At 32.5% G+C, this 13,167-nt stretch overlaps 3 protein-coding genes across 4 annotated transcripts; 1 reads left to right on the top strand and 2 right to left on the bottom strand.

The window, feature by feature from the left end:
* Positions 1-3,510: 3,510 nt before the first annotated feature.
* Positions 3,511-4,940, bottom strand: LOC115960969. Of its 2 annotated transcripts, none has more exons than XM_031080008.1 (3): positions 4,642-4,940; positions 4,188-4,432; positions 3,511-4,038 (listed from the first exon to the last, which is right to left on the bottom strand). In XM_031080008.1, the coding sequence occupies exons 1-3, from the start codon at positions 4,801-4,803 to the stop codon at positions 3,711-3,713; spliced, it is 735 nt and encodes a 244-aa protein (XP_030935868.1). In that variant the 5' UTR covers positions 4,804-4,940; the 3' UTR covers positions 3,511-3,710. The 2 variants fall into 2 exon arrangements, with proteins under 2 accessions (XP_030935868.1, XP_030935869.1); XM_031080009.1 differs by having other exon boundaries at positions 4,634-4,820.
* A 760-nt stretch (positions 4,941-5,700) lies between these two features.
* On the top strand, positions 5,701-6,288 carry LOC115961124 (pollen-specific leucine-rich repeat extensin-like protein 1). Its single transcript, XM_031080157.1, has one exon. The coding sequence runs from the start codon at positions 5,701-5,703 to the stop codon at positions 6,286-6,288; it is 588 nt and encodes a 195-aa protein (XP_030936017.1).
* A 2,789-nt stretch (positions 6,289-9,077) lies between these two features.
* Positions 9,078-10,784, bottom strand: LOC115959331. The gene is made up of 2 exons (XM_031077682.1): positions 10,089-10,784; positions 9,078-9,809 (listed from the first exon to the last, which is right to left on the bottom strand). The coding sequence occupies exons 1-2, from the start codon at positions 10,248-10,250 to the stop codon at positions 9,255-9,257; spliced, it is 717 nt and encodes a 238-aa protein (XP_030933542.1). The 5' UTR covers positions 10,251-10,784; the 3' UTR covers positions 9,078-9,254.
* Between the last annotated feature and the right edge of the window lie 2,383 nt (positions 10,785-13,167).

Raw genomic sequence — 13,167 nt, 5'->3', positions numbered from 1 at the left:
AAAGCTAATAATTCGCACATTCGATGGTTTGATGTTCAATCAAACTACCCTCAACAAGTATGTCACTCCCACAAGTAGTCTCACTTTTACTTATAAAAAAAATGGTTTAGTCTTACAATTTTTTTTTTTTTTTTTTGATAGTATTTTACATGTATCTTTCCAAATGCTAATGTGGACACTTATCTCGAATGACATGGCAGGTAATGAGCTATTATTAACATACCAATAACATGACAGAAATTGGGCTTCAATGTGATGGAAGCTAGGTGTATGTAGGTTCTAAGAATGGCATAGTAAAGATTTGGGATTTGAGGTAAATAGATTTTTCCCCCCAACATATATAAGGTGGATTTGTTATTTTTAACTTATTATATTATGCCCTTATTGTTTAATATTATTTAGAGTTACTCTTTTATATAAATAAATAAATAAATAAATAAAAAATATATATATATAATTTGAAGTGTAAAATTTATTATTGCTACACTCCTATTAAGCCACCTCATCCACCACATCATTATTCTTTTTCTTATTATTTGTTACCTTTAAATTTTTTTTTGAAAATATTAAATATATAAATATATTGGTTTTACAAATTCATCATAGATAGTCTTAACTTTGCATATTCATGTTCTTTAATTATGATGTTATAATTAAATAATAAATCAATGAAAAATCAAAACAAAAAATATTGTCTATACATATTCATCTTCAACGGTTTTAACTTTACATATAATTTTGCATTTACAAGTTTATTCACTTTAATTTAGATGTTTATAACTAGAAAATAAAATCAATGAAGAATTAAAAAAAAAGTGTCTATAAAAAGTTATTCACAATTCTTGCTTAATATTTGATGGTAGAAAATATATAACTAAACAACTGCCTTATAGGAGGAATCTGAATCGAGTGTATTGTAGATCTCTTATGTCCTATTTTGTGTTGTTATCAGATTTTAGTTTATTTTGAAAAGAACAAGATAGTTTGGACAATATGTCGAAGAATAGTTTGTGCAGTTGAAAAAGATGGTCTTTGTATAGTTTCCTTTCATTGTTTGTAACTATTTTGTTTAACAAATTAGTAATAAATTATTATGCCTTTATTAAATGATGTTCCAAGGTACTTGAGTAATTGTTTAAGCGTTTACGAAAATTTTATATTACTTCTCATCATCTTCTCATTAGTGTATTTTTAAAGATTTTTTAAAGAAAATAAATTCAATTTTGTGTTTTAAATTAATTATTTAACTATTTATTATTCACATATTGGATTAGATTATGGCAATATTTACACAATACTTCTTCTTTTTTGGGTTAAAATTTTCCTCTATTTTTTCCCCTTTAAATTGTACTCTTGGTTTATTGATTTATTTTTATATTATTAAGGAAAAAGAGTGAAAATCATCATGTATAAAGCTATAGCCAGCACTTTTACTTAGAATCGGCCTCCTATTTCTATTGAATAACTTCAAAACCTTATTAAAATTTTTGAATTTGATTGTGCATTGGATCTTTGGTTTGATAACATCACATTTGATATGTTTTACGTATCGGGAAAGAGTTTAATTATGATGTGAGTTTTATTTTTACCTTTCTTTTTTATTTTAAATTGTACTTTTGTTGAATTTTATTAATTTTTTAGATATATTTTTCAATGTTTTCAGTGTGTAGGGTAGAAAAAATTAGGTTTGAGAAAGTTTGTTTAAAATTAAAAGAATAATTTCTAAATTTTATATATTTTATAATGATATACAAAATGTTATAAATAAGTTTTATTAAAAAATAAATATTTTCACCAACTTACCTTTTGAATTCTTGGAAAAAATTGTTTTGTTTTCATTTTGATATGATAAAAATTATATATATATATATATATTACAGTTGTGATTTTTCCTATAATAAATGAAAATATGTTTATAAAATACATTATTTTTTATTAAATTAGTTCAAATTGTAAAAACTAAACTTAATGAGTTCACTCTAAAAGGATTATCACGCACAACACGCGAGACTACAACTAGTATATTATAAAAATCTTATTTTGAATCTATATCTATGAGGATTGAAGAAATTTAATAAGGAAAATAGTTTGTACTGTTATGCAAACCGGAATGACACACCCCCTTGTTCCACTTCGGATAAAATTCCGGCCTATTCCAGTGAAATCCGGTCAATATTCAAGATTCGGCCAGTACATATTCAATAGCTCAAGATGAGCCTCACTGCCTGAGTGAAAAAAAAGAAAAAAGAAAAAGAAAAAGAAGATGAAGATGAGAACAAAAATTAAAAGATGAGATTAGTGTCAACAAATTTACAGAGCAATAGACCCGAAGAGAAATCCTTGGAGATTAAAATGCTAGGAGAGACAGAAGGTTAAGTGAGAGTATAGAGAGAACTTAAAAAGACATTTTGAATATACGGTTGTGATGAGGTTTGGAACGTGAGAATATTGGGATCGGTGATAGATGGGTCTTTAAGAGAAAGATGAAAATGGGGGAAGAGCAGACCAAAGACACGTGTGACAGAGAAGAAAGAGAAGTTAAAAAATGAATCAAAAGATATGAAGATATGGCAGTGATGGGATCGGTTTAGAGAAAATGAATGCATAGGGGAAAACTGAAAATTAAAATCATTATTTTATATAATTAAATTAACTCCATTATTTTATATCTATATTACTCTTTTTTGAATTAATACTTTGCACAAATTGTGCCACTTTATGTGGCACAAGTATTATTTAAGGTTAGATTGATTTGATTTATATATATATGTGCGAAATTTTGAAACAATTTAAAATAACTTGAAATGGTATACCAAAATAATTTAGTACCAAAATATTTCATTCTAGAAACGGAATCTGAAATGAAATTAATAACATTTGTTTTTACCCAGGTGAAATCATGCACATGGGGGGACCAGCTCAACCCAAAAAAATATATTACACATTGGGTGCATTGAAATGTAGGCAGTGGGGGCTGCACTATACACATTTGTCTTGACTTTACTTCTTAAATATTGATGTAATAGAGACTTTTTTTCTCATCCTTTATGGCACTTCCCCAGATGAACCCTTTGAAAAAATGTCTGCTCAAAATTTTCCACATACCAATCAGTGATGGTTTGAATTATCTCTAAACCCCATATAATGCAATTACACATGTAATCTGAGCAAGCATTCTCAATTTATTTCTTAATTATCATTTGCTTCAGACTGAAATTGCTTAGAAACTTCCAAGTGCTTTTGAGTGGCAAGGATATCCCAGTCATGCCAGGGCATGATACCGACTTAAATGGAGAACAAATAAAAATAATGTTTCTTTCCCCCATCATCTTGCAAAAAAGGCCCCATTGAATCAAGTAATATTTGAAGTGAAGATTCTCATCTCAAAGAATATGAGGATTGATTAAAAAATGTTCCTTACTCCTTAGTCTCACAGAATGTATCATTCTTGGCACAAGAAAAAGCCCATTGTGTGCAAAATTGAAGACTTACATGGATAGAGACACTAAATTAACAAAACATGCCAAAGTGATATGCTTATTCAAGACGATAATACAAGTTACAGAACCAGAAATGCAACTTTATTCAACTTGGGTTGAACTTTGAGTTGCTCTTTCTTTTCATTTTTGGGACTTACAAGCCTGGTTGTTGTTATTCAATACTAAGCTAACATCTATGCTAGATTGCCATAAATGATAAACCCAATATTTTTAAGTAGTTTCACTTTCACACCCAACTTCCTCATCCTTCTTGTGGTCATCAGCAGAAACATCAACAACCCACCCACTCTCAAAACTAACATCCAGAAAATAAAGCATGAAAACCAGGATAAAACAGCTCAAGAACATAGGGATAGGCCCAAAGATCCACAAAAACATAGGGAAAGAGAAGTAGAAGGCACGCAGGCCTAGAGACCAGAAATAGCCTCCCCTATTCACTGTCTTGGCAACATACTCAGTAGTGAGAATTTGATTGTGGTGATCTAGTAGCATTTTCTTGAAGGGAACGTTGATAAGGAAACTTGCATGGCTGTAATACCTATCAAAAAATAGAAGAAATATACAAACAAACAAACCAATTCACATGTGAGTACAATACAAAAAGCACACATATATATGGAAAGTGCGTAGAGAGATACACAACCTACAATCTTACAAAAACTAATCTAAAAATACAGATTATAGTACCTTATAGACTGTATGTTGAAAAGGAAAGCAACCAAGAAGCAAACCAGTATAAGAAAGAACTTTATGGAGAAGACAAGCTCACTTTTGTCTCCAAACACAAGTAATGCTGATTTGTCCCAGTTGCCACTACTCATCAACACAGCAATGAGTGAGCAAAGCATTATTGCTGTGGAAGCCAATAGGGTGGATGCCATTATATTGTTTCTCAGTGTCTGTACAGCCAAAACACCATTTTTGGACACATCCTACAAAAGCCAACAAACACAAAATATATATTCATTGCATCACCTTTGAGAGATTTGTTTAAACTAAAAATTTTCTATTTTCTAGCTACAAACAATATTATATGATATATTTCATTGTATTATAATGACATGCGTGTAAACAAATGAAAATAATGTGACAAGAGGAAGAGATAAGAAGGAAAAACCATGGATGTGACGTACGTATATACCTCCATCATAGCACGGACCCAGAAGCGACGATTGACGGCATTGATGCCGATGATAGTGTTGTTGGGGTGCTTCAAAATTCGGTAGAGAAGCCATATGTGGTATGACACCATTACAACAAGGCCTGAAGGAACTAATACGTAATCGAGAACACTTTTATCCATTATGGGGTTGATTTCTTTCGTCTCTCTTTGTGTATAACCCTTTTTTTTGGTTTGTTTTGTTCTTGGACGGCACAGAGAGAGAGAGAGAGAGAGAGAGAGAGAGAAAGAGTTCAACTCTTATACGGGTTTTGAGAGAAGTTAAGGTCAAGAGGCTTGTATACACAATTGCTTGTTTTCTGTTTTTATGCGAATCATACTCAAGACCATGCTATCAATTTTATTTAAAGTATTTTTATTTTATTTTATCAAAATTTAAATAATTTGTTTTTTGGTCCTTAAATACGTGACCCAAAAAAATTGTTAAATAAAAAATTTGAGATCAATCCCCACTTACACAAAAAATCGATTAGTGTCTTGGTCTAATGATAAATAATTATCATTAAGTTGAAACTCTCTCAAAAAAAAAAAAAAAATGAGTAGTTTTTTTTACCTTTTTCTAGTGGGTTTATAACCTTTATTTTGCTTTCCAAGCCCCCTAATGTAAATCATTTTAGCTATTTAGGTTTATATTTTTTATTTAGTGTCCATTTGGCAAAGATTATTTTTGCAAACTTATTTAACTATTCAGTTTATTTTTGTTACTATTTATGGGTCTTATTGTACTTTTTGGTACTATTCATAAATCTCACTATATTATTTCAACTAACTTTTATTTTTATCTATAATACTTTCAGTAAAAAATTTCAGTTTCAGCAAAATAAGTCCCAAACCAACCCTTAGTGGAAATCATTTTAACCAAGAAAAAAAAGAGACACAATTAATGGAGTACTTAAAAAAAAAAAAAAAACTTCTATGCACTTTTAAAAGTTTCACATGCCAAGAGTCATGAGGGGCTTCTTCCTTTAAATTTTCACCACCCTCTCTAGTGCACTACACACACAAATAGCTAATACGACAATGGCTTCCTTTTCCCACCTCCCAATTTCTTTCTTTGTCTGTGCTTCCCTCCTCCCAATTTCTTTCTTTGTCTATGCTTCCCTTCTCTCTTTTTCCACTCTCATGTGTTTGAGTAGTGCTTCAATTGAGCAACCATCTTCTATCAAGCCTTCAATTCAAGCATCACTTGAGTCATACCATGATCTACATGTATTTCCTCCACCAAAAATTAGTTCTGATATCTTACCAGTTTCAGAGCCAATAAAGCCTTCCATTCAAGCATCACTTGAGTCATACCATGATCTACATGTAATTCCTCCACCAAAAATTAGCCCTGATATCTTACTGGTTTCAGAGCCAATACGTCCTTCAATTCAAGCATCACTTGAGTCATACCATGATCTATATGTAGTTCCTCCACCAAAAATTAGTTCTGATATTCTACCGGTTTCAGAGCCAAAACCACCTCAAATTCAAGCACCAGTTGAGCCATACCATGATCTACGTGTAGTTCCTTCACCCAAAATTAGCTCTGATATCTTACCGGTTTCAGAGCCAATAACACCTCAAATTCAAGCACCAGTCATTCCTAGGAAGTTGAAGGTTTAACATAGAAGAGGAATGGTGTGTAATTGCATCCATGAAACTCGTAACTAAATAATGTTTAGTAAGCATGAATACGGGGTATTGAGGGATGTTTGCTACTTATTTGTATCTTTACTTTCTTCGCATGTCAAGTTTTGATTTCTCTCCTAAACAAATTGTGCAAGCTTTTAAAATGGTAAACACTAGTGATAAAATGGCTGGCTGGCTGCTTGTACTAACTACTAAGTGCAATTCATTTTCCATTAAAGTTTTAAGGCTGAAGGTAATTTCATTGAAAATCAAGATCTGACATTTTTGATCTTAAGTTTTGTCAATTGAAAGATGGAAATTTTATTTCATCAAAGTAATATTGATAAATGAGTTCACAGCTATTACGCTAAGCATACTGACATTTCACAATACATCAAGACATAAACATCTCAGATTCTCAGTTCAATGGGTCATATTACAAGAACATTAGGTGATATTATCAATTGAAAAGTAGATGTTACTAAGACCAAAATACAAAAACTTAAATAGTAATTTTGCATTTCAAAAAATAGGAAGATTAGATTTTAAATAAATAAAAAAACGAAATCTTAAATATAAAAATATCTCACTTAAAATTATCGATTTAGTACAATGTATCAAGCCAGACCTGAAAAAGATAAACTACCAACATATTTATAAAATTAAATTAAATTAACAAGTGGTTAGGAGTATATGAAAAAACCTGAATATATAGTTTTAAAAGGCTAAACAGGTTACAAATAATCTACAGAGTTTTATTGGGTTTGACCAAATTATATGCCAAGATGGATTAATCAAAGGCTTGAAACAGTCTAGGTACTGTATGGTACCCCGACATATATATATGGAATGATGCGTGCTGTGAAAGTGTGTCCAGAGTTTGACATCTAATGTTTACCGGATCAAATTGGGCTATATAAGTAGACACAATGAGTAGGGGGTGTGCATAGATTGGGTTGGAAGGTTTTTTCATCTAGTGAATTGTACACTTGTGCTTATATGTTTCATGTCCTATAAAAAAATTGGATTTTCAAAAACTACTTAAGCATTTTTTTTAATGAAAAATTTATTATAATTCACATAATATGTCTATATTATTTTTAAAATTTTCAAATTCATCAAAACTAATTCTCAAAATACCAAAATAAATCAAACTTAAAAATTAAAATAAAGATAATAAAATAATCTAATATATATGGTGGGTTGGGCTGAATCAGATGGATTGAAAAAATTATTAACCCAAACCCAACCCAACCCAACCCAAGAGTTGGTGGGTTAGATGCATACTCCAAATGAGGAATTCCAATTGTAACTTGATTAGTCTTTTTGGGGGGTGTAGTGCAAATGTGATAGTGCTTCATTAGGTCATGACAAATGGTATCAAAAGCAACCTAGTAATGGCAGTAGGTCATGACAAATGGTATCATAAGCAACTTAGTAACACAACATAGGAAGGCGCTTCTCTGCTGATTCGTCCTAAGATAAGGAAGAGCTTAACCACACCAAAGCAAATTCAACTTCTGGAGAGAAATCACAGTCGAAAGAGGAAACAGATTCAACAAGAGACAAGGTTGGTAATGACGATCCTCCAACTGCGGTTACGACGACAGTGGCAATGATTTGACGAGGATGTCATAATTTTTTTTGGGATAATTTGATAATTGTGAGAGGAGGAATTTGATTTGATGATGTCTTTGTTATAAATACCAGGAAGTACAAATGAGATATAGTACCCGTTTGGATTGCACTGAATCTGGCGTTAACGTTTTCAGTCCTTTTTTTTTTTCTTTTTTTTTCTTCTGCGCGTGAACAGTAAAATCATGTGATTTTACTGTGCAGGGGACAAAAAACACTGTTCATGCACTTTTCATGCACTGTTCACTGGTCCCATGATACTATTCAAACATTTAAAAATTATTTTGCTGCAGTGTTTTCAGTTTCAGCAAAAATAAGTTCAACCCAAAAAGACCCATAAGGTTCTTGGTTAACATTAAGAATTTAAGTGGAAGATATTGTGATACACTAAATTATATGGATTGGATTAGATAAAGTGTTGTGTGGACATTTATTAGTCCTACTTCAATTGTTTACCAGATCAATATGTGTTTGTCATATAAGTGATTATGAGGAGCTATAATTGTGCCCTTTTGGGATATAGTACAAATGCGGCTAATAATGCTTCCTCTAATCGTGATAAATAGACATGGTTTTAAGAAATATGATATATATATATATATATATATATAAATATATATATATATATATATATAAAATTAGGAGAGTTATAGTGTGAAAGAATATGAACTTATTATCGGTTGCATTTATAAAATTCTTAAGAAGAAGTAATATTTCTTGAAACTTAGGGACGTCTCATTTCGTGAAACTTAAAGGGAAATTTGTATAATTTCCCCAAAAATTAAGTGACAACTCGTAGAAGGGGAATACTTATTTTCATAAAAAGGGGGTGTGATGGCAATGTTTTTCTTAAGGGAATCATTTCCATGATTCTCATCATATTCTCAACAAAGTTACTTTTTATTTATTTCTTTTAAAAGATCCAAATTAATAAAGTAGTTTATTTCTAATTTTGCATATAATATTTCTTTTCCCATGTGCAATTCTCCGCAAAAGCTCATGGGAATCAAGTAGCATCCTTTGCTTGAAGTGAAGATTCTTGTCTCAATGAAAATGGGGATAGATCAAAAGAGGCTCTTTATTCCTTAGTATCACATTGCTTGTCTTTTTTGGTGCAATAAACTAACTGAAAAGCCTTGTGTGCAAAATTAACAAATCATGCCAAAATGAAGCACTTTTTATTCAAGATGATAGTACAAGTTAAAAGAACTTGATGTGCAACTTAATTCAACTTGGGTTGAATGTGTAACCTTATATTGCTATGCTATTAAAGTCTACCATCTATGATAAATTGCTATAAACCCACCATATATAAGTGACCAATTTTAAGTTTCCCTCCCAAGTTCCTCATCCTTATCAGCAGTAACAGAATCAGTCCACCCAAGCTCAAATGCGACATCTAGGAAATAAAGCATGAAAACCAGGACAAAACAGGACAAGAACATGGGGATGGGCCCAAAGATCCACAAAAACAAAGGAAAGGAGAAGTAGAAGGCACGCAATCCTAAAGACCAGAAATAGCTTCCCCTATTCACTGTCTTAGCAACATACTCAGCAGTGAGATGTTGATAATGGTGATCTATGGACATCTTCTTGAAAGGAACGTTGATGAGGATACTTGCATGGCTGTAGTACCTTATAGACTGCACGTTGAAAAGGAAAGCAACCAAGAAGCACACCAATATGGAGAAGAACTTTATGGAGAAGCCAAGCTCACTCATGTCTCCAAACACAAGAAATGCTGATTTATCCCAGCTGCGACTTGTCATCAAAACCGCAATGAGGGAGCTAAGCATTATTGCTGTGGAAGCCAATAGGGTCGATGCCATTATATTGTTTCTCAGTGTCTGTACAGCAAGAACACCATTCTTTGACGCATCCTGCACAGCCAGGCATATACACATTTATATCATCATGCATGAAATTTAATTTGCATTCTCATTTGAAATTGATTGCATTATCAGATCATGACATGTATGTAACAACTAGAAATATATGAGAGGTCGATCTAGCGGTTCTTAGGCCCCATATGATGTAAGAGGTTCTGAGCTCAAATTCTGGACTTTTCACTTAAATTACATGAGAACAAAACAAGGTGTATAGAAATGTGCCACGAAGACAAAGGTAAAATTCCAATATGGTAAAGCAAAAGAATTTACCTCCATCATAGCTTGGACCCAGAAGCGGCGATTGAAGGTATTGATGCCGATGACAGTCTTGTTGGGGTGCTTCATGATTCGATAGAGAAGCCACATGTGGTATGACAACATTACAACAAGGCCTGAAGGAACAAATATGAAATCAAGAAATTTTTTCTCCATTAGTATAATATCCACAGCTCTTTAATTTTGTCTCTCAGTATAAAGCTTTTGTTTGTTCTTGAAGGCTTGAGATGAAAGACAGACAGAGAGACACAGAATCCAACTCTAATACGGGTGTAGTGTGTGTGGACTGAGTGAATTGGAGGAATGAGCAATAGAAAAGCAATGTAAAGTTAGCTTTTTATACACAACACACAAGGCTCATGTGTACGTATTGCTTTTGTCTTTGTCTTTCGAGAGAGGCTTTAAATGGGATCCACGTATTTGTGGTGCGCTAAAGAGTCTGTCTGTGATCCATTGATTAAGCCAAACCCAACCCACTAAACTCACCAAACACCTATATGACTCTTTTTTCCCCTTTACTTTTTTTTAATCAATAGTGATCTGGTCACTTTGAGTCAGTTTGAGTGTGTATAGGGTGACTTTTTCTGTTTTCTTTCTAGTTCTAGCTCATGATGAGATTAGCAAGCAGCGGCTAATGCTATGTCCACATGAAAAAAGCCTGCTTTGAATGCATCAAATGCTATATCAAACCAATACTAGAAGGGTACAATGGTAGCCTCTGTCACATGTTACCCTTTATTACTAAATTCAAATGGTAACTTTGTCAATCTAGGTATATTATAATATTCAGGTGTAGTTTGGATCCGCATTTGCTGCGTCCACATTTGCTGCAACGCGCGTTTCAGTTTTTTTTTTTTTTTTTTTTATCTGCAAAGGTTGACTTTTCAACTGTGAACAGTGTATCCGTATACTGTTCACAGGCTCATAAATATCACTTTTTAACCACTTTTTCATTAAAATGGGTCTCACGGTACTATTCACACATTTAAAAATTATTTTGTTACAGTATTTTTAATTTTTAATTTTAGCAAAATAAGTTCTATTTAAACAGACCCTCAAAGTGGTTCATACATGAGGTATCTTTAACCAAGTTTTATGCCATGATTCTTTAAGAATGCCTTTGAATTCATTAGTCAAAGAAACATGCTTTAACCTTTTTTTTTTTTTTACATTAATCTGGGATTTCAAAAAAAAAAGAAAAAAAGAAAAAGAAAAGAAACATGCTTTAACATTTTTTATTTAAGTATTTGACCACATCTCTTGAAGTGTTTTTAACTTACTATATTCCATTTCAGAATATTATGCACTGAATCCGGTAAGTCATAGTGAACTATTAAGTGGAATTCATTGATGCCCTGTTTTATATTGGTGAAATTTGAACCCCTCCCATCTTCCATAATCCATAGTAGTCACAATAAAGTGAAAAATGGTAGCCCCCCGGCCATAAGAGTGTTAAGACCACATTTCACAAATTAAGGCACTATGGTAAGACCAAGGGATCCACACTCAAACCAGTTAAATTCCTACGTTGTGTAATCAATAAGCACAGTTGAAAGCTATTTTCCAAAGACAAAAGCATAGTTGAAGCTTCATTTAAAGACTTTTTCCAATGTGCTTGTAAGTTTTAGGGCATAATTAATTTCAAGAAGTTGGTGGAATTGGAGCCCCCTTGTAATGGACACCGGGCAATACTAATTGCCATCTTTTCTAGTCTGCCGTACGATTTTATAAAATAATAATAATAAAAATTGAACATCCTCTATAAGACCCAAGTGTTTTTTTTTTTTTTTTTGGGGGCTAACAAGGTAGTCTAGAGCTCTTTGAGCATTTGATTATTCCCCCGAGTGTGTGTAATTCTCCTTTTCTACAAATGAGGTAATTTTATGAGAAAAATCCCTTGAATCTCATTAAACTTTAGGAACCATAATCCAAAGTGCATTCTAATTTGCTGTCTTATACTACCTATACATCCAACCACCAAAGTTTATTCTAATTTTCTGTCTCATACTACCAATAACTCCAGCTGTATACATAGAAACATCCAAGATTATTTAAACATCATCGATAACAATAGTTTTATAAGAGTCATTTTATATAATCTGGGATGTTTTTCCATATTGGTAGTATAAGGCTGTTATAAAACTATTGCTTATTATGCGTACATAATTTTGGATGTTTCTATGTCTACAGCTGGATTTATTGTTAGTATGAGACAAAATTAGCTGTATAGGTAGCATAAGACACAGAATTTTAATGTACTTTAGATCATGGTTCCTAAATTCTCATGAGAGCCAAGAAATTTTTCCCTATAATTACCTCGTGTGTAGAAAGGGGGAATTTACACATACCTGTGATTAGTTACACTTACACATTGGTGACCATCTTGGATGAGAATTCTTGTCAAGTGGATGGTGGAGAATGTTTCAGAAAAGAACTACAGGATTTCATCTATGATACCAAATTGACATAGGACAAATTGGGGAATTTGTCTGCTTGTGCTTGTGCTAGGTTAAGGTTTAGGAGGTTTTGGGACTAAGGTTTAGTTGTTGCATTACCCACTTTCCATACTACATGTTCGTTGTGATCTATAGCACTAGCAGCAGCTAGCAAGCCACTGGCAGTCATGGAAGAACCCTAAAGATCATATACAGCCTTGTTTCTACTAGTCCAAATTGCCCACATAAGAGAGAGACCATAGAAATGAAAGGTGCGAGGAGGTTTTACAGGGAAACAAAAACTATAATTTGAGAACTAATCAACTCAAAATCAAGAGTAAAAAATTTAACCAAATCAGATGAGCTTCAACAAGTAACCTCTAAAACAGATAGTCTAAGACTTATTTCTCTCCTCTAGACATGTTGTACATCCTCCTTTGGATAAACACCGTTCTTACAGGGAATAAGTCTTTCCGTTAAAGATGAATATTTTTTGGGACAATTAAGGACCTGATGTCTCTCCAGAATTTACAGGAGGAGATTAGAATTGTGCTGAAGAGAACAAAAGTGAGCGTACTCACTATGAGAACAATTGTAGCCAGACTTAATAAAACAGCCTCCAGACTGTGAGTACTGAG

The sequence above is a fragment of the Quercus lobata genome, chromosome 9 (assembly GCF_001633185.2).
Source record: "Quercus lobata isolate SW786 chromosome 9, ValleyOak3.0 Primary Assembly, whole genome shotgun sequence".
NCBI classification, from domain to species: Eukaryota; Viridiplantae; Streptophyta; class Magnoliopsida; order Fagales; family Fagaceae; genus Quercus; species Quercus lobata.
Note: the sequence above shows the minus strand (reverse complement) of the source record. Positions and strands in the feature narration are given on the sequence as shown.